General features: G+C 48.1%; 1 protein-coding gene across 1 annotated transcript in view; it reads right to left on the bottom strand.

Annotated features, from left to right (window-relative positions):
• Positions 1–22,201, bottom strand: part of CACNA1I (calcium voltage-gated channel subunit alpha1 I) — a 459,267-nt gene that overhangs the window by 291,651 nt on the left and 145,415 nt on the right. Inside the window, exons 5-6 of the mRNA XM_066596427.1 lie at positions 7,788–8,103; positions 6,464–6,556 (exon numbers count right to left, since the gene is read on the bottom strand). Coding sequence (XP_066452524.1) covers positions 6,464–6,556; positions 7,788–8,103 — 409 coding nt within the window. The remainder of the gene's footprint in view (positions 1–6,463; positions 6,557–7,787; positions 8,104–22,201) is intronic.

The raw sequence follows: 22,201 nt of genomic DNA, 5'->3' as shown, positions 1-22,201 counted from the left end.
ATCCCAGTGAGGCAGAGGAGAGATCTAGTGGAGCCCCTCAGCCCAACAAACAGCCCCCCCTCACAGACCCTGAGATTAAGACCCAAAGAAGGCACACAGACAAACTCCCCAAAACAACCTGATAATGGGGAAGAATGGGACTGGAGAGACCACCTACGCTCCCTGCCCACCAAGAGAGACCTAGACAGCTCACTGCATAAATTAGAGCTATCACATAAAAAAGACATAACAGCACTGCAAAAAGATATCATACACGTGGGCCAACGCCTGGCGGAGGTGGAGGAAACACAGGAAAAGTTACTCGACACGGTGGAATCCCATAGAAAAGTTATCGATACTCAGTCTGCACAAATATCAGAACTATTCCTCCACCTAGACGATTTGGAAAATCGTCATAGGAGGAACAACCTGCACATAAGAGGGCTAGCGGAAAGCGTTGAACATAACCAGCTAAGAACATGGGCTCAGAAATTCTTCAATAGCCTCCTAAAGAGACCCCCAGACGAGCCAATCGAAATCGACAGAATTCATCGCACGCTGGGACCTAAACCCACAGACCCTGCAAGACCACGGGACGTGGTCTGCAGGATTCACTTTTTCCAAGAAAAAGAACTGATCATGCGCAAAGCCAGAGAGGCAGGAGACCTGGCTCACCAGGGATCACCAATCCTCATCCTTCAAGACCTATCCAGACGCACGCTACAATTGAGAAGAGCCCTGAAACCGCTGTTGGCGGCACTGAAAGAAAAGGAAATCCTGTATCAATGGGGGTACCCTTTTCAGCTCCAGGCACGTAAGGGAAACAAAAGAGCCTCCTTCAGGTCCCTGGGAGATTTACCGGGATTCCTAGGCACCTTTGAACTCCCAATGATTGCCCTGCCAGATTGGCCCCATTGTGAAGGGACACTAACCCCATCCATAAGCTCCGCATGGCAGACAGCCGGTAGAAAAAGCAAGCGCTGAGCGGTGATCAGCTGTATGCACTTACACAACGCTCTAATGATTAAGCAATGCATATATGCCTGCAATTTTCATCATTTATCTCGTTTCTAGGTCCATTTGAAAGCCGTCCTTCATACAGTTAAAGAACAATGTCGGTAAACAATATTCAACTTGTTAGTCTCATAGATCTGCCGGGGCCACCCATAGGGGTGACCTCGCCTTCGGATATCTGTACCCCCCAGTAGGGCACGCAGCCAAAACGCTGCTTGGAAATCCGTTTCACAAAAGGAGTTTAATAATGTTTAGAGGCACTAGGCCTTTTGTACCTCCAGTTTTCTGTTTCTTCTTCTTTACACCTGTCTTTCTCCCCCTCCCCCTTCTCCACCCCAGGTCCCATAGGGGCATAGGTGACGAACATCTCCAAGCGCACCCACACTCGCGCAATTATGGCTAATGTAACCACATGCTCATACAACGTTAAGGGGATGAACACCCCTGAAAAAAGGAAGCAGGTTTTATATCACCTTCACAAGAAGGGGATCTTGGTGGCCATGCTACAGGAGACTCACTTCAAGGCAGAAAATATTCCCCGTTTCTCATGCAGATTCTATACCACATGGATCCACAGTCCGCACCCCACAAAAAAAGCAGGAGGAGTCTCAGTAGCATTGCACAGGTCGCTGCAACATACAATTATTGACCAGCTGATAGACCCACTTGGTAGATACATTTTCTTAAAGTTGGAAATAATGGGTTCTGTACTGTCATTCGCTAATATTTATTTCCCCAACCAGGATCAGGTCGCCTTTGGAGTGGAGATTCTGCGTAAGCTGACCAACTTTGCCGACGGAACAAGCGTGGTCATGGGAGGGGACCTTAACATGGTGATGAACCCGGAGGTGGACTCGTCGACGGGTAAGTCCCCCATCTCCCACACAGCACGACGCACACTGAAAAGAGAGTTAGAGAGAATGCAGCTGGTGGATATGTGGAGAATATTACATCCAGGCGTCAGGGACTACAGCTTTTACTCAGCGGCCCATAATAGCTATAGCAGGATAGACCACCTCTTCATCTCGCACAGGCTGCTAGATGCCAATCCAGCGTGTTCAATAGGCCCATTTCTATGGTCTGACCACGCGCCAATATACGGAGAATTTACTAGTGTAGGCAGATTACCCAAAATAAACCAGTGGAGACTAAACGAAAACCTCCTCAACGACACATTATGAGTAGGCGAGATTAAAAAAACGATCGAGACATTCGAAATCACTCACAGGAACGACCCAACCAACTTTCCAGTCAAATGGGAGGCACTCAAGTGCATCCTAAGGGGGGTCTTTATATCCCATGGGGCCCGCCTCAAAAAAGATACGTCGGCAAAACTGAAAAGACTATTAAGCGAACTCCATACCAAAGAACAAAAAAACAAGGGCCACCCAGAGGAATCGCTGAAAGCAGAAATACCCACAATACGACATCAAATATTGTCTATTCTGGATCAGAGGTCGATGGGGTTCAGAGACAGAATGCGAAGATGCACCTTCGAATACGGGGACAAATGCGGGAGATGGCTGGCCAGAACCTTGCACCCCAAAACACCAATGACCCACATCCCTAAGATACAGAAACAAGACGGGGGAGTCGCCCACTCGACCTCTGAAATACTAGAGGTCTTTCAAAAATATTACAAAAACGTATACGATATAGAAGGCAACACCAATATGACACGGGGAGAGGCGGAAAGGGGGATCGAGGAGTACTTAGATAACTACGCACCGGGCCCGGTGGCACCAGAGGAATCCACCAACATGGAGGAGGATTTCTCGAGTACAGAACTTGAAGGCCTGATAAAAGACCTTAAGACAGGGAAAAGCCCCGGCCCGGACGGGCTTACCACCAAATTTTATAAACTCTTCAGAGAAGAATTGTCCCCCATAATCCTGAAAGCCTTCAACGCTATAAACAGAGGGTGCCCCTTCCCAGATCAGGCGCTGCAAGCACACTTGGTCGTACTGCCAAAGCCAGGGAGAGATACTACGGCATGCGGAAATTATAGACCCATTTCACTCCTAAATGTAGATGTAAAAATATTTGCGAAGTTGATAACAACCCGGCTACAACCCTGTATACCAAAGCTTATATATAGGGACCAGGTCGAATTCGTCCCAGGGAGGGAGGGAAGGGACAATATAATAAAATCCATGTCACTCATGTCGCAGGCCCGGAATGCGGGGTCCCCGCTCTGCCTCATGGCTATAGATGCGGAGAAGGCTTTTGATAGGGTCGGATGGAGATTCTTAGAAGCCACGCTGAGGAGAGTGGGGCTGGGACCCCGCATGAGGGATGGATCATGGCCCTATATCAAAGGCCCTCAGCCAGAGTAAGGGTCAATGGGACTCTATCAGAAAACATCCCCATAAAAAATGGTACGAGGCAGGGTTGTCCTCTGTCACCATTCTTATACATTCTAACAATGGAATCCCTAGCTAATGCCATTAGAAAGAATGACTCAATTAGGGGCATCAGAGTGGGACAGGCAGAATATAAACTTTCTCTATTTGTGGACGACGTCCTCATATACCTGTCCAGTCCGAACGTGGGAGTCCCGGTCCTGTTGGGAGAGTTCAGCAGATTTAGTGAAGTGAGCAATTTTAAAATGAATCTACAGAAAACGGAAATGCTGAACATATCCGTTCCGCGACAGGAGATGGAGACCTTGAAAGGGCAGTTCCCATTCAAATGGCAAGCTAACTCCATTAAGTACCTGGGGGTTCAGCTCCCATCGGACCCGGCGGACGTGATGAAACTGAAATACAAACCGCTCATAACCAGTTTAGAAAAAGATCTAAACAATTGGAACCCGCTATTCCTGTCATGGGTGGGAAGAATTAACGCAATCTAGATGGATGCCCTTCTGAAATTTTTATACATCTGCCAGGCTTTCCCAGTTAAGCTAGCTAGGCCCTATCTGAGGCACATCCGCTCTTTAATTACAAAATTCATATGGCGAGGCCCTAGACCCAGATTAAAACTCAGCACGCTAACTAGAGCTAAGCAGGGAGGAGGCCTGGGACTCCCAGACTTCTCATTATATTATAAGGCCAACATAGCCAATTGTGTTCTGAACCTCCTAAAACACAAAGAGTTCAAACTGTGGGTCGAGATCAAATATGAGCTGGACCCGAACCTGGCACAAGGTGCATTCTGGATACCGGGCAGTCTGATTAGAGGTTCACCTAACATATCCCCCTTACTAAGGCAACTGACGGAGGCTTGGTCAGACCTGCTGAGGGGATACCCACTGGCCTCGATCCCAGGCCCACTCACCCCACTGTTAGCAAACCCACAATTTAAGGCCTTCGAGCAGCGTAAATCCCTGCTGATCACTCCCATAAATACATCACCACGCCTGAGAGATGTGTGGGGACAGACGGGGCTGAGGCAACTAATAGAGCTCTTCCCAGAGGGGCGAGTTCCCCTGGGGGCGTGGATGGAATACCTGCAGATGAGGGGTTCACTGGACTTCCTGACGCCTGGACCAAAACCAACACAAGAACTCACAACCTTCGAAAAAATGTGCATGTCCACTGGCACAATCAGAGACACAATCTCTCTGCTCTATAAGATGCTGTTGGGGTGGGAGATGGGGGACACCCGCCCGGGATACATAGCGGCCTGGGAGGAGGAGCTGGGCAGAAGCTTCCCACCGGTGGCTTGGGAGAGGGCCCTCGCCCTGACACACAAAGGGTCGGTCTACTCCAGACTACAGGAACTAAATTACAAGATTGTGTCACGCTGGTACAGAACCCCAGAGCGGCTACACAGAATGTTCCCCCAGGCCACATCCAATTGCTGGAGATGCCCAAATGCAAGGGGAAATATGTCACACGTCTGGTGGGAATGCCCACCAATAGCCGCACTGTGGGAAGATGTATCTGGGCTACACAAACGCCTCTGCAGAAAGGAAATACAACTTACACTAGAAATAGCAGTGTTATCCATGTTTCCGGGGTCCATTGCAGAAACCAAGAGGGGTCTGCTTCGCTTCTTCGTTCAGGCAGGTAGACAGGTCATACCAAGGTTTTGGCGGTCCACAGACCACCCCACCAGGAGACACTGGGTGGAGGCGGTCAATGAGCTGGGAAGGTATGAGGAAATGAGAGCGGAGGAAGACATGACTGTGGAAAAGTTCTACGCGGTTTGGCAGCCATGGCTCGACTTTAGGTCATCCCCAGAGGTGGCAGACTGGGTAAACCAGGGGACGGTGCCGCCCTAGATGCGTCACCGGTCATCCCGTGAGCAGGAAAGAGAGAAAGGGGAGACACCCATATACGGCGCCCGCAGCGACACCGCCCCCTGGCGAAGCCGACCAAACACCAGCACGCCCACACATAGGGCAATGCGAGTACCAATATTGATGTACGACAACAGCACGTCACCTACCCATACCCCTGCTTCCCCTTCCCCCACAACCACCCTCTGTTTTGATTTCTGTCCTGCTTTTTCTGCTGACATCTCCTCAGTACTAAACTGATACTTTCCTTTGTTATAAGTTTTCACCAGCTACGTAGATAAGTTTTAATAAAATAAAAATTACAAGGACAACACAATCCAAAAGCAGGATACCAAATCATGCAACGAGCAGGAGAGAGTCAATGTTAGAAAGTATGCTAAACGGTATCCATTGTAATGCAACAAGAAATGTTTTGTGCATTTAATGTGATATGTCCTAATAAAAACATTTTGAACCAAAAGTAAATACATTTTTTTCTTAAAAAATTGCTTTCCACTGCCATGCTCTGAGACCCATGACTTTTTTATTTTTTTGTTGATTTGGGCAATGCGAGGCCTTGATTATTGTGGGATAAACTGTATTTTTTAACAATAATATTTTGGGAGACAATAATATTTTTATCACACTTTTTTGGAGCTGGCATCACATAAAAATCTGCAATTCTCTCGCATTCTCTACTATTTTTATGGCCTTCCCTGTGCAGGAAAATATTGTCATATTTTAATAGTTCGGACTTTTTTTGTTCATGGCAATATCAGATATGCGTTTTTTTTAAATTGCTTATATTTTGTATGTGAGAAATGAGAAAAGAGGATTTTTTGAACTTTTATAATTTTTTCACTGTTAAAAAAACGTAATTAAATCTTTTTTTACACTTTTTTGTCCCCACATGTGACTTCGACTTGAGATCAATTCAGCACTTGTACTATATACTGCAATACTTCAGTATTGCAGTATATGTAGATTTTTAATGCTGTCTATGAAAAGTTCTATGCATGTCAACCCTGGGAGTCTTCAGTAGGCTCTGGGCTGCCAAACATAGACATGATTGGCTTAAATTTCTACCCGAGCTCTCAGACTAATACATTTCCTGCATACAGTGATCTCCAGTAATTACACATATTGATATCTTTATATGGACCTATTCCTTTTTATGCTCCATCTTTAAATTCTCTTTATGTTTTCACAATTTTAGCAAAACTTTATAATGAATACATTACTTACTATTATAAGGAGAATGAAGTAGATAAAGTTGTAGAAGGAGTGTGCATCCATGACGTAATACATGATCTCTACCCAGCCCTCTAATGTAATGACCTGTAAGACGGAGAACAAGAATTTCAGCAAGCTACCTTGCTTTCAACAATGATGACTGGACTAACATGTAACAACCTAGTGATAGTCGCAGGGTCGGCATTGGGGTGGGGCTAAACTATGCAGTTGCCCGCATCCCCAAAAGGGCCCTACTATAGCGTATCTGTGAAAACAAGTGGACGGGCAACTGAACAACAGTGACAGCTGTGTCACCTATTTCACAACTTTCAGGGCTTCTTCAGACAGGTGCATGCGCAAATATGCTCGCCGCTACGGAGTGTATTTTTGCATAAACCAGTCCAAAGTTGTGATTTGAGAACATTTTGCAGAAGTGAAAATCACGCCCATGAAACGTGATTAAACAAAACCATTAATTTTAACAGTTTCTTTTTCACGGCTGTATCTCTCACGTGATATTATTACGCATAAGAAAAAATAGGCCTTGCCCTGTCTTTCTTGAATTTAGTTTTTATACGTGCGAGAAAAAATAGGGCAGGACCTATCTTTCTGCTTTCTTTTACCCGCTAACAATAGCGCAAAGTTTAAACGGTAAAAATAAGGCTTTGAACTGGTTTACATGGAATTAGGCTCCGTAGCAGCGAGCGTATTTCAGCATGTGCCTGCCTGAAGATGACCTCCGGTTGCGATGAGCTACTGACGCAGCACCGATTGAGGGCATCTTCAGACCGGCGCATGCGCAATTACGCTTGCCGCTATGGGGCGTATTTTCACATTAACAAGTCCAAGTCTTTTCAAGTCCACCAACAGTCAAAACACAACCACACTGTAAATATAGCCAAGGGCATCTAGTTGCCGGTCATGTGTTCTTTCCTCCAGCGGTGCGGAGAGTCGTCCGCACCTGCAGTGCGGCCATCTTATCCTGCAGTAACACGGGCGCATCGGCTCCCGGATGCGCCCGTGTGACTGAGCCCTCACTGGGCAGAGCTGATATCTTTTATAAGGTGACTGCATTATTTAGAGGTATCATAGAGCTGAGCCACTGAATCTAAGCCTTCCATGTTATAAACGTTGCCTATGCTATAACCAACCTCAGTCCCCACAACACACTCCCATGGGTACTTAGTAACCTGAAGTTTTCGGGAGAAGTCATTATTTCCGAATTAGTGGTTACACTTTTTATTTTGCCCAGGTCCACACTCTGTCTAAATCTGGCCCTGAATAGCAGTTCATACATTTTATTTCTGGGGGATATTTTATAGTTGCAAACCATCACCTGGAATATGACAATCCAAGCATAACCAATGTTATCAAAATTAATAGCGCCCTTATGTGGATTGGTGTTGCTGGTGCGGCAAACATTGTAGTATTGATTCCAGTTGACACACATGCCGCTGACATTAAACTCTTGTCGGATGGAATTGTAGTAATAATAGTCCTCTTTATCCAAGCAGCATTGATGTCCCCGTTCTCTAAGTGGTGGGATCTCATGACACCCCATGATTCCATTGTCACCAGATAATGAACAGATAAATGGCATTTCATCATCTTCTTCAGGCTGGTAATATGGTGGCAATGTGATATCACCTTGTCTGAAATACATAAATTGAAAATAACCCAACTACAATAAATAATAAGCTAGATGACAAAGAATGCCTAAAAGTCTAATTGCTAATCAAATGGCTAACACAATTAGATAATAATCTACAAGAGTGCAATAAATAAAATAGACAAATATAAATTATGTTGTTACAGTTGTATAGGGCAGTTTATAAAATTACAGTAGCTACAATATATGTCTAAATCATAGAATCCTAGAATGATAGATTTGGAAGGGACCCTCAGGGTCATTAGGTCTAACCCTCTTGCTCAATCACTATATGATCCCAGACAGATGTCTGTCCAGCCTATGTTTAAAGACTTTCATTGAAGCAGAGCTCACTACTTCCTGTGGCAACCTGTTCCACTCATTGGTCACCCTCTGACAGGCCAGCATTAAAGGGGTTGTCCCGAGGCAGCAAGTGGGTCTGTACACTTCTGCATGGCCATAATAATGCACTTTGTAATATACATTGTGCATTAATTATGAGCCATGCAGAAGTTATAAAAAGTTTTATACTTACCTGTTCCGTTGCTGGCGTCCTCGTCTCCATGGTGCCGACTAATTTTCGCCCTCCGATGGCCAAATTAGCCGCGCTTGCGCAGTCCGGGTCTTCTGCAGTCTTCTATGGGGCTCCGTGTAGCTCCGTGTAGCTCCGCCCCGTCACGTGCCGATTCCAGCCAATCAGGAGGCTGGAATCGGCAGTGGACCGCACAGAAGAGCTGCGGTCCACGGAGGAAGAGGCCATCTTCAGCGGTGAGTAGAGAAGTCACCGGAGCGCGGGGATTCAGGTAAGCGCTCCGGTGAGCTTTCTTTACCTCCCTGCATCGGGGTTGTCTCGCGCCGAACGGGGGGGGGGTTGAAAAAAAAAAAAACCCGTTTCGGCGCGGGACAACCCCTTTAAGGTCCTGGCTGCTTAAAGGGAACCTGTCAAGACCTTAACACTGGCATGGCTACAGGCAGTACAGTATAGTGACAGACATGCTGATTTCAGTGGTCTGTCACTTATACCAATCGATGCAGGAGCTTTGTAATACTTACATTTGTACATTTTCAGCACTTGGCAGATATGCATCCAATGAGGTTCCCCATTCCCCAGATTCCACTGATTGACAGGTTTCTCCATATGCACAGTAACCTGTCAATCAGCTCCAGAAGGAAGAAGGCAGGAAGAGCAGTGAAGATATGTGCGGACATCATTTGACAGGCATTCATAGCCATAGGGTCCAATGTTAAAGCATATATGTTTAACTTATACATTGTTTTAGTGAATGGCTGTGAATAAATGCCTCTGATGGATGCCATCTGTTGGCCATCAGTCACCCATAGGATCCAATGTTTTACTGGATGGCATGAGATTGTGTTGGATTTGTATTATAATAGTTGTATAACAATTGAAGGAAAGTAATCCAGTAACAGTTTCCCTTCTTCATAGATGACACTTAAGTAAATAAATACTGCTCTGCCACCCACATGACCACAGTCTCCAAGATCAGTGTTCAGTGCTGACTTGTTGCAGACAATATACATTTGGAAATTATGACGGGTTTTGCACTCAGGAGGAACCCTTTAAAGAGAATGTATCTATAGAATTAAATATTATTTTACATTTTTCTAAGTTTTGTTTGTTATAAATATCTTTTTTTAAACATTTGCAACATATTTAAATTTTTTTTCAGTAACTATTCACATAGAAAATCTTGATTCCAGTTTTTACAGTGGCCACCAGAGAAGACACAATAGTCTGATACTTCCTGTTTACTGAAGCTCACTTCTGAGCTTTGCTGTAAAGTTTGGGAAAGAATTAGCAGAGTCGTCTCATTCTCATCAGAAGACCGAGAAATTAATGAAGGTCTGTTGTATTTCCAAAAGGTTAAATAAGGAAGGATGTCAACTAGAGATGAGCGAACGTACTCGTCCGAGCTTGATACTCGTTCGAGTATTAGCGTGTTCGAGATGCTCGTTACTCGTGACGAATACCACGCGATGTTCGAGTTACGTTCACTTTCATCTCTGAGACGTTAGCGCGCTTTTCTGGCCAATAGAAAGACAGGGAAGGCATTACAACTTCCCCCTGCGACGTTCAAGCCCTATACCACCCCCCTGCAGTGAGTGGCTGGTGAGATCAGGTGTCACCCGAGTATATAAATCGGCCCCTCCAGCGGCTCGCCACAGATGCATTCTGACAGAGATCAGGGAAAGTGCTGCTGATGCTGGAGCTGCTATAGGGAGAGTGTTAGGAGTGATTTTAGGCTTCAAGAACTCCAATGGTCCTTCTTAGGGCCACATCTGACCATGTGCAGTACTGTTGAGGCTGCTTTTTGCAGTGTTGCACCTTTTTTTTTTTGTATATCGGCCATGCAGAGCATTGCGTCCTTAGTCTGCAGTAATTTTACATAGTATAGGGCCAGTAGTGCTGAGGCAGGGACAGTGAAAAACGTGAAAGACATATACTGTCTATATAGGCAGTGGGCTTTTCCAAATAAATTTGGGAAAAAAATCTATTTGGGCTGCCTGTGACCGTCCTGACTGTACTTCGTCTCTGCTGGGGGTAGTAGTCCTAATTAATACGCAGCCAGCTAAGTGTTACAGCGGGCTTGCGCAAAATTCTTTCCTGGCTCTGCGTTGCCCGTTACATCATTGCTGTCATCCTGGCCAGAGGGAAACAGTCTGCACTGCAGTAATTTTACCTAGTATAGGGCCAGTAGTGCTGAGGCAGGGACAGTGAAAAACGTGAAAGACATATACTGTCTATATAGGCAGTGGGCTTTTCCAAAAAAATTTGGGAAAAAAAAAATATTTGGGCTGCCTGTGACCGTCCTGACTGTACTGCGTCTCTGCTGGGGGTAGTAGTCCTAATTAATACGCAGCCAGCTAAGTGTTACAGCGGGCTTGCGCAAAATTCTTTCCTGGCTCTGCTGTGCGTTCCGTAAGCGAAGTCAGCCTCCAACCACAGGCCAATAAGCGGCACATTTAATTACAGCGTTCTGTTTCTGCACTACTGGTAATACACCATGCTGAGGGGTAGGGGTAGGCCTAGAGGACGTGGGCACGGGCGAGGACGCGGAGGCCCAAGTCAGGGTGTGGGCACAGGCCGAGCTCCTGATCCAGGTGTACCGCAGCCGACTGCTGCGGGATTAGGAGAAACGCACGTTTCTGGTGTCCCCACATTCATCTCACAATTAATGGGTCCACGCGGTAGACCTTTATTAGAAAATGAGCAGCGTGAGCAGGTCCTGTCGTGGATGGCAGAAAGTGCATCCAGCAATCTATCGACCACCCAGAGTTCTGCGCCGTCCACTGCTGCAACTCTGAATCCTCTGGCTGCTGCTCCTCCTTCCTCCCAGACTCCTCACTCCATTACAATGACACATTCTGAGGAGCAGGCAGACTCCCAGGAACTGTTCCCGGGCCCCTGCCCAGAATGGGCAGCAATGGTTCCTCTCCCACCGGAGGAGTTTGTCGTGACCGATGCCCAACCTTTGGAAAGTTCCCGGGGTCCGGGGGATGAGGCTGGGGACTTCCGGCAACTGTCTCAAGAGTTTTCAGTGGGTGAGGAGGACGATGATGATGAGACACAGTTGTCTATCACTCAGGTAGTAGTAATTGGAGTAAGTCCGAGGGAGGAGCGCACAGAGGATTCGGAGGAAGAACAGCAGGATGATGAGGTGACTGACCCCACCTGGTTTGCTAAGCCTACTGAGGACAGTTCTTCAGAGGGGGAGGCAAGTGCAGCAGCAGGGCAGGTTGGAAGAGCCAGTGCGGTGGCCAGGGGTAGAGGCAGGGCCAGACCGAATAATCCACCAACTGTTTCCCAAAGCGCCCCCTCGCGCCATGCCACCCTGCAGAGGCTGAGGTGCTCAAAGGTCTGGCAGTTTTTCACTGAGAGTGCAGACGACCGACGAACAGTGGTGTGCAACCTTTGTCGCGCCAAGATCAGCCGGGGAGCCACCACCAGCATGCGCAGACATATGATGGCCAAGCACCACACAAGGTGGGACGAAGGCCGTTCACCGCCTCCGGTTTACACCACTGCCTCTCCCCCTGTGCCCCAACCTGCCACTGAGATGCAACCCCCCTCTCAGGACACAGGCACTACCGTCTCCTGGCCTGCACCCACACCCTCACCTCCGCTGTCCTCGGCCCCATCCACCAATGTCTCTCAGCGCACCGTCCAGCCGTCGCTAGCGCAAGCGCAAGTACGCCGCCACGCACCCGCACGCTCAAGCGTTAAACGTGCACATTGCCAAATTGATCAGCCTGGAGATGCTGCCGTATAGGCTTGTGGAAACGGAGGCTTTCAAAAGCATGATGGCGGCGGCGGCCCTGCGCTACTCGGTTCCCAGTCGCTACTACTTTTGCCGATGTGCCGTCCCAGCCCTGCACGACCACGTCTCCCACAACATTGTACGCGCCCTCACCAACGCGGTTACTGCCAAGGTCCACTTAACAACAGACACGTGGACAAGCACAGGCGGGCAGGGCCCCTATATCTCCCTGACGGCACATTGGGTGAATTTAGTGGAGGCTGGAACAGAGTCACAGCCTGGGACCGCTCACGTCCTACCCACCCCCAGAATTGCGGGCCCCAGCTGGGTGGTGGTATCTGCGGTGGTGTATGCTTCCTCCACTAAACCACCCTCCTCCTCCTCCTCCTCCTACGCAACCTCTGTCTCGTAATCAAGATGTGTCAGCAGCAGCGCGTCGCCAGCAGTCGGTGTCGTGCGGCGTGGCAGCACAGCGGTGGGCAAGCGTCAGCAGGCCGTGCTGAAACTACTCAGCTTAGGAGAGAAGAGGCACACGGCCCACGAACTGCTGCAGGGTCTGACAGAGCAGACCGACCGCTGGCTTGCGCCGCTGAGCCTCCAACCGGGCATGGTCGTGTGTGACAACGGCCGTAACCTGGTGGTGGCTCTGCAGCTTGGCAGCCTCACGCACGTGCCATGCCTGGCCCACGTCTTTAATTTGGTGGTTCAGCGCTTTCTGAAAAGCTACCCACGCTTGTCAGACCTGCTCGGAAAGGTGCGCCGGCTCTGCGCACATTTCCGCAAGTCCCACACGGACGCTGCCACCCTGCGCACCCTGCAACATTGGTTTAATCTGCCAGTGCACCGACTGTTGTGCGACGTGCCCACACGGTGGAACTCTACGCTCCACATGTTGGCCAGGCTCTATGAGCAGCGTAGAGCTATAGTGGAATACCAACTCCAACATGGGTGGCGCAGTGGGAGTCAGCCTCCTCAATTCTTTACAGAAGAGTGGGCCTGGTTGGCAGACATCTGCCAGGTCCTTGGAAACTTTGAGGAGTCTACCCAGATGGTGAGCGGCGATGCTGCAATCATTAGCATCACCATTCCTCTGCTATGCCTCTTGAGAAGTTCCCTGCAAAGCATAAAGGCAGATGCTTTGCGCTCGGAAACGGAGGCGGGGGAAGACAGTATGTCGCTGGATAGTCAGAGCACCCTCCTGTCTATATCTCAGCGCGTTGAGGAGGAGGAGGTGGAGGAGCATGAGGAGGAGGGGGAAGAGACAGCTTGGCCCACTGCTGAGGGTACCCATGCTGCTTGCCTGTCATCCTTTCAGCGTGTATGGCCTAAGGAGGAGGAGGATCCTGAAAGTGATCTTCCTAGTGAGGACAGCCATGTGTTGCGTACAGGTACCCTGGCACACATGGCTGACTTCCTGTTAGGATGCCTTTCTCGTGACCCTCGCGTTACACGCATTCTGGCTACTACGGATTACTGGGTGTACACACTGCTCGACCCACGGTATAAGGAGAACCTTTCCACTCTCATACCCGAAGAGGAAAGGGGTTCGAGAGTGATGCTATACCACAGGACCCTGGCGGACAAGCTGATGGTAAAATTCCCATCCGACAGCGCTAGTGGCAGAAGGTGCAGTTCCGAGGGCCAGGTAGCAGGGGAGGCGTGGAGATCAGGCAGCATGTACAGCACAGGAAGGGGAACACTCTCTAAGGCCTTTGACAGCTTTCTGGCTCCCCAGCAAGACTGTGTCACCGCTCCCCAGTCAAGGCTGAGTCGGCGGGAGCACTGTAAAAGGATGGTGAGGGAATACGTAGTCGATCGCACAACCGTCCTCGGTGACGCCTCTGCGCCCTACAACTACTGGGTGTCGAAGCTGGACACGTGGCCTGAACTCGCGCTCTATGCCCTGGAGGTGCTTGCTTGTCCTGCGGCTAGCGTCTTGTCAGAGAGCGTGTTTAGTGCGGCTGGGGAAATCCTCACGGATAAGCGTACCCGCCTGTCAACCGGCAGTGCCGACAGGCTTACACTCATAAAGATGAACAAAACTTGGATTTCCCCAGACTTCTCTTCTCCACCACTGGACAGCAGCGATACCTAAACAATACGTAGGCTGCACCCGCGGATGGAAGCATTGTTCTCTATCACCATCAAAAACGGGGACCTTTTAGCTTCATCAATCTGTGTATTATATTCATCCTCCTCCTCCTGCTCCTCCTCCTGAAACCTCACGTAACCACGCCGAACAGACAATTTTTCTTAGGCCCACAAGGCTCAGTCATATAATTTTTGTAAACAATTTTTATACGTTTCAATGCTCATTAAAGCGTTGAAACTTGCGCCTGAACCAATTTTTATTTTAACTGGGCTGCCTCCAGGCCTAGTTACAAATTAAGCCACATTAACCAAAGCGATTAATGGGTTTCACCTGCCCTCTTGGTTGGGCATGGGCAATTTTTCTTAGGTACATTAGTACTGTTGGTACACCATTTTTTTGGGGCCCTTGCCTACAGTGTAATCTAATTAATTTTTTGCCCACCTGCATTAATGCTGACGTTACATCAGCTGTGCTGGGCACTGCAATGGGATATATTTATGTACCGCCGGTGGGTTCCAGGGAGCCACCCATGCTGTCGGTCCACACGGAGTTGTAACTGCATGTGTCCACTTCTAAAGAACCCCAGTCTGACTGGGGCATGCAGTGTGGGCCGAAGCCCACCTGCATTTAACATGACATTACCTCAGCTGTGATGGGCAATGCAATGGGATATATTTATGTACCGCCGGTGGCTTCCTGGCACCCACCCATGCTGTCGGTCCACACGGAGTTGTAACTGCATGTGTCCACTTCTAAAGAACCCCTGTCTGACTGGGGCATGCAGTGTGGGCCGAAGCCCACCTACATTTAACATGACATTACCTCAGCTGTGATGGGCAATGCAAGGGGATATATTTATGTACCGCCGGTGGCTTCCTGGCACCCACCCATGCTGTGGGTCCACACGGAGTTGTAACTGCATGTGTCCACTTCTAAAGAACCCCAGTCTGACTGGGACATGCAGTGTGGGCCGAAGCCCACCTGCATTAAACCTGACTGTACCTCAGCTGTGATGGGCAATGCAATGGGATATATTTATGTACCGCCGGTGGGTTCCAGGGAGCCACCCATGCTGTCGGTCCACACGGAGTTGTAACTGCATGTGTCCACTTCTAAAGAACCCCAGTCTGACTGGGGCATGCAGTGTGGGCCGAAGCCCACCTGCATTAAACATGACACTACCTCAGCTGTGCTGGGCACTGCAATGGGATATATTTATGTACTGCCGGTGGCTTCCTGGCACCCACCCATGCTGTCGGTCCACACGGAGTTGTAACTGCATGTGTCCACTTCTAAAGAACCCCAGTCTGACTGGGGCATGCAGTGTGGGCCGAAGCCCACCTGCATTTAACATGACATTACCTCAGCTGTGATGGGCAATGCAATGGGATATATTTATGTACCGCCGGTGGCTTCCTGGCACCCACCCATGCTGTCGGTCCACACGGAGTTGTAACTGCATGTGTCCACTTCTAAAGAACCCCAGTCTGACTGGGGCATGCAGTGTGGTCCGAAGCCCACCTGCATTAAACCTGACTTTACCTCAGCTGTGATGGGCAATGCAATGGGATATATTTATGTACCGCCGGTGGCTTCCTGGCGCCCACCCATGCTGTCGGTCCACACGGAGTTGTAACTGCATGTGTCTACTTATAAAGAACCCCAGTCTGACTGGGGCATACAGTGTGGGCCGAAGCCCACCTGCATTTAATCTGACGGTAGCTCTGCTGTCCAGGGCACTGCAATGGGATACATTTATGTACAGCCTGTGGGTTCCAGGGAGCCACCCATGCTGTGGGTGCACACGGAATTTCCATTGCGGAGTTGTACCTGCCTGTGACTATTTATAAAAAAACGCGGTCTGACTGGGGCATGTAGACACCTTGACAGAATGAATAGTGTGTGGCACATAGGTTCCCCATTGCTATGCCCACGTGTGCAGCTCCAGATGGAGGTGGCACAGGATTGGATTTCTCATTGCTTCTGTACAGCATTGTGGACTATCACCCTGCCCCTTTTAAAGAGGGTCGCTGCCTAGCCGTGCCAACCCTCTGCAGTGTGTGCCTGCGGTTCCTCCTCATGGCAGACGCACTTATAAATAGACATGAGGGTGGTGTGGCATGAGGGCAGCTGAAGGCTGGGCAGGGGCAATTTGGTGTGTGCTGTGGACACTGGGTTGTGCAGGGGGGGGTTGAGCAGCATGTAACCCAGGAGAAGTGGCAGCGGAGTGTCATGCAGGCAGTGATTGTGCTTTGTTGGAGGTAGTGTGATGTTTAGCTAAGGTATGCATTGCTAATGAGGGCTTTTCAGAAGTAAAAATTGTTGGGAGGGGGGGGCCACTCTTGCCACTATTGTGGCTTAATAGTGGGACCTGGGAACTTGAGATGCAGCCCAACATGTAGCCCCTCGCCTGCCCTATCCGTTTCTGTGTCGTTCCCATCACTTTCTTGAATTGCCCAGATTTTCACAAATGGAAACCTTAGCGAGCATCGGCGATATACAAAAATTCTCGGGTCGCCCATTGACTTCAATAGGGTTCGTTACTCGAAACGAACCCTCGAGCATCGCGAAAATTTCGTCCCGAGTAATGAGCACCCGAGCATTTTGGTGCTCGCTCATCTCTAATGTCAACACTATTTAGACAGTTCATGCTCTGTATGCGTCATGCCTGTCACTCCCTGGACTCTGGCAGAATGCGCTAAACTTCATCACTACTTGGAGACTATAATAATCTATGACATTTCTCTCTTAATTGGCTCCCATGTATTTCTTCTACTGTAAGACACAGGCACTATTAACTGTCTATACAGACATGACAGGAAGGATGTGTATTCAATATGGCCACCCCAGGGAGGTTTATAAAAAATAAATAACAACAGCATAAAAAGAAAGAACAAACACATTTCTCTTCTACCTACTAACATCATCTTATTGGCGCTAAAGTGAAATACATGAAACATTCTCTTTAATATTAGAAATTTTATCTAGAAGGCAAAAATATTATATGAATTTTGTCAAACACATAAATCATTTTGATGCAGAAGAGCAAATCTTCATTCACTAGAAATAACATTTTATGCATGGCCAATTATCACTACAGTTGATCCCATTTGTTTGTCTCCTAATGATAATCATTACATGCAAACCGATTTTTTATAATTATGGAAGAGCCCTGGGGACATGAAAAATAATAACATGATTCGAAAGTAAAAAGTCAGAATTCTTATGTAGTAAAGACAAAATTCTGAAATTTATCTCAGAATTCTTACTCGACCAAAGGGGTTTTCTTGGACTCCAATATTAATTACCTAACCTTTGAAGAGTGGTGGTACTTGGTATTGCAACTCAATACCATTCACCTGAATGGTACCAAGCTACAAAAAATTCATATGACTCATGGATATGACAAGACCACTCATTCAAGTCCTGTGGTCCCATCAAACAGCTGATCAGTGGGAGTGCTGGATGTTGGCCCTCAACCAATCTAATATTAATGACTTATCATAAAGGCAGGTCATCAATATCCAAGTGAAAGAAAACCCCATTAGGGTGCGTTCACATGAGCGCATAAGCGGCGCGTTTTTACGCCCAATCGTATATACGTGACCATCTGAGGCGTTGTTTTCGAATGTATTCGTTCGCACGGGCGATTTTATGGCGCGTAAAAACGGCAACATGAAAAAAAACGGAACATACGCGACCGAAATACGCGCCAACGCATATTCGATGGCCGAAAAGATAGTTTGCAAAGTAGGAACAAACGATAATACGCATTCTAGCTCTGGTCATGATCGCCGAAAAACGTTCTTTCCGGCGATTAAACGCTGCACACGTGCGAACGTAAATACGCCTACGCTCGTGTGAATGCACCCTTAGGGTGTATTGACACAAGCGAGTGTGATATAGGTTAGTGAAAAGCTTAGCATTTTATAAATGATTTTCATGTGCATGTGATGCATTTTCCAACACATTTCTATATGATTTTCATGCACATGAAAAAAACCCCACATGGTTCCAATAGTAAAATGCTTGAAAATCACATTGCATCCCAAGTGATGTGATGCACTTTTTTTTACACTTCCATAGAAAATAATGATCGATTCTTGAAGCAGAATTGCACAGAAATAGGACATGCTGCAATTCTTCTACCGTTTCTGTGAATTAAAGCATTAAATTGAATTGTTCCCTTTTCACACGATTTCGGTCTATATCACAAGCAGATAGAACTCCCGTGTGAAAATCGCCCTTGTGCATATACTACAATGGATTTTTCAGAACTAGAAAACAGGGTCTGTTTTTTTTCAGCTTTTGTCCATGGGCTGTGCTTCACATTGCAGTACGGCCTGATGGAAAATGGGCAAGAGGTACAGTATTTTTATTTCCTACTCATGGAAATCCCTTTAACTCTCAGTTATACTGTTTATTTGAATTCTTTTTTTAAGTAAAGGGGTGGTCGTGAAGGAACCTTCCACATTTATAATCGTCTTTTCTTATTTTCAGATATGATTTGTTATATGTGTTAAACTGTGGACAAAGGATGACCTCTAGTGGTCATTCAGTGTTACTACTTTATTTTGCAATATACGTATATGTTATTCTGTAGGTGGCTTTTGGGATGTCACATGCCTGTTAGGTACTAGGACCCTAGATAAAGGACTTGTATGCAGCATCAGAGCAGAGTATGTTAGAAGGGAGGAGAGGCTGTCGGTGGGGATTCTGTACCAGACCCCCTTGCATGGCCTGAAAAGAGAGAAAGGAATGGCTCCCAACTGGGTTCTGTATCAGACCATCCGGCATTGGCTACATATAGGTGCTGGTATTTGACCTGTGATCTCCAATGAAGGAGTGTCTATAAGGGAATCCCTGTGAAGTCGAGGAAATGGTTGTGGAGAAACCCAACATCTGCTACAAACTCATGTTCCACCGCTGCCAGGAATGAGAGAAAGAGTAACTCCTCCCATACTGAAAGACTAAGGCCTCATGTCCACGGGGAAAATCAGGCCCGCTATGGATTCTCCATGGAGAATCCGTAGCGGGTCCCTCCTTCCCTGCGGACAAGAGGGCTGAAAATAAGAATAAACTTACCCGCAGCGGACCGTGCAGATCTTCTCTTCTTCGCGGCCGGATCTTCTTTCTTCGGCCGCCGAGCACATCCGCCGGGCCGAAGAAAGAAGATCCGGCCGCGAAGAAGAGAAGATCTGCACAGTCTGCTGCGGGTAAGTTTATTCTTATTTTAGGTCTCCCGCGGATCCGGACGGCTTCCATAGGCTTCAATAGAGGCCCGCGGGAGCCGTCCCCACAGGAAACCCGCACCTAAATGGAGCATGTTCATTTTTTTTTCATGCTCTATATTTTTTTTTATTCACTTTTATTGACCATCTGCGGGTATTTATCTACCCGCGGGTGGTCAATGCATCCCTATGGGGTGCGGATCCGCGTGCGGGAGAAGAGTTAAAATCCGCTGCGGATTTTAATTCTTCTTTTCCCCGTGGACATGAGGCCTAAGTCATGGACTCTAGGTTTTTTGTATCATGGGCTGTTTGCTTGTCTTACAAAAAACTGCTATTGCCTGTCAAGTAATCCCTCGCGAATTGGACCTCCACTTGAGTTATTTATTCAGCAGACTGTTTGTTCATCACAAGAACGCACCTTCCATATTATCAAATGTATCAAGTAGATCCAATTCCTTGTTTTACTGTTTATTTTTAAAAAAGCATGTCAGGCCCTCAACATGTTATTTGCTGCAAGCCACTATCGAATTTAAAGGGGTTGTCTCGCAAAACCAAGTGGGGTTATACACTTCTGTATGGCCATATTAATGCACTTTGTAATATACATCGTGCATTAAATATGAGCCATACAGAAGTTATTCACTTACCTGCTCCATTGCTAGCGTCCTCGTCTCCATGGTTCCGTCTAATTTCGCTGGTGGCTTGCTTTTTTAGACGCGCTTGCGCAGTCCGGTCTTCTGCTCTGAGCACGAGCCGCTTCAGTGTTCTCGCCGCTACAGCTCTTCTGCGCATGCGCAGACGAGCTGTATCTTCTCGGGAGCACGCTGGAGCGGCCATTCTGCTACCATCCTCTCTTAGAGGAAGGTGCAGAAACTTGAGCCGCCCAGCGGTGCCGCCCAGCCGTGCCGCCCAGCCCAGCCCAGCCGTGCCGCCCAGCCCAGCCCAGCCGCCCAGGTAAGTGATGGGTGACGGACTGACGGGGGTGACGAGTGACGGACTGCCGCTGGGCCCCGGGGCCTACTGCTGTGGCCCCGGAGCCTACCGCTGGCCCCGGGGCCTACCGCTGTGGCCCCGGAGCCTAGCGCTGGGCCCCGGGGCCTACCGCTGGGGAGCCGGGGCCTACCGCTGGGCCCCGGGGCCTACCGCTGTGGCCCCGGAGCATACCGCCTACCGCTGTGGCCCCGGGGCCTACTGCTGGGCCCCGGGGGCCTAGCGCTGGGGAGCCAAGGCCTAGCGCGGGGGAGCCGGTGCCTAGCGCCGGTTACCTGCTGCCTGGCGGTGGGTGACTGTGGCCCAAGAGTGTGTGCCGTGGTCGGCGGCCGCGGTGGGTCCGGTCGGCGGCTGCGGGTGTCTGGTTGTCAGGGAGACACAGCTGGTAGCGTCTCGGGAGCGCGCACGTCGGGCTACAGCACGTGACGGGAAAAGAGCCGGCGGCCATCTTGGGGAAACTTTTTATAAGTTGCTGGAACTGTAAGTAGAAACCGGCTAGAAAAGTCATTTACATGGGTGCTTAGTAATGTATGCTTAATAAGGGGGACTGGGCAAAAAAAAAATTTCACTGCTTCCTCGAGACAACCCCTTTAATGCACTCCTGTGGTAGGGCCTATTATGCAAGATATGGCATGCACTTGTAGTATTTGAGGGTTTGAATCCGGAGTCTTCTGTGATCGCCAGCCACCAGCTCCAAACCTATCAGAGGGGCTGACCGTTACCCAGGGGCCCCTTTCATAAATCTAGCCACAGGACTCTTCCATACAACTCTTAAATGTTCTAATTGGCATTCATAGTTGCTTTTTGATCACAGGTGACATCAGTTTTAAGATATTGTTGCAGTAAGAGTATTGCCACTTTTACTGCTTATGTAACATGCACTGTGTGCATACACTTGACTCCAAAATAGTTTTGACTAGACTGTGTGCTACTTTCAGTTAATACATTTATCCCTGAGCTCAGATAATGAACACTGATTTTTTAATAGCTTTTATAATCAGCTAGATGTACCGCACACACTGATAGGAAGACAAGTATAGACAGTTTTCATCCATTAATGATAATGGCATAAATACGTCCCAGAAATAGCTTACTATTACTATAGTTTGCATGATCAGTCCTGCACAAAAATACACTGTGTATGTGCTATCCGGGATTAGGGTTTTCTTATAACCGGATATTGAAACCCTACATCCATAGTATAAACGCAAAAAATAAGGCAATCAGTCTAGGTTTTCATGCCTTTTTAAGAGAACCACCTCTTATATTTTCATGTATTTATATGATGCATCATTGAAAAGGCATTATAAGGCATTGCCCAACTTGATTTAACCCTTTTCAATCCACTGTCTGACATTCGAAGACATTATGATTTGAGGCTGTACAGCTCCGATGCTGGAAGACGTCCGTCTGGGTTCTCTTACTGTATATTGCCAGCCTCTCTGCTGTCGGAGCCTATCCAACGTGTCACCTCATGCAGTACTGGCTCTAGCCAGCAGATAGCGCCGT

Source organism: Eleutherodactylus coqui, chromosome 3 (genome assembly GCF_035609145.1).
Source record: "Eleutherodactylus coqui strain aEleCoq1 chromosome 3, aEleCoq1.hap1, whole genome shotgun sequence".
Classification (NCBI taxonomy): domain Eukaryota; kingdom Metazoa; phylum Chordata; class Amphibia; order Anura; family Eleutherodactylidae; genus Eleutherodactylus; species Eleutherodactylus coqui.
The sequence above is the reverse complement of the archived record's forward strand: the minus strand, read 5'-3'. Positions and strand labels throughout refer to the sequence as shown.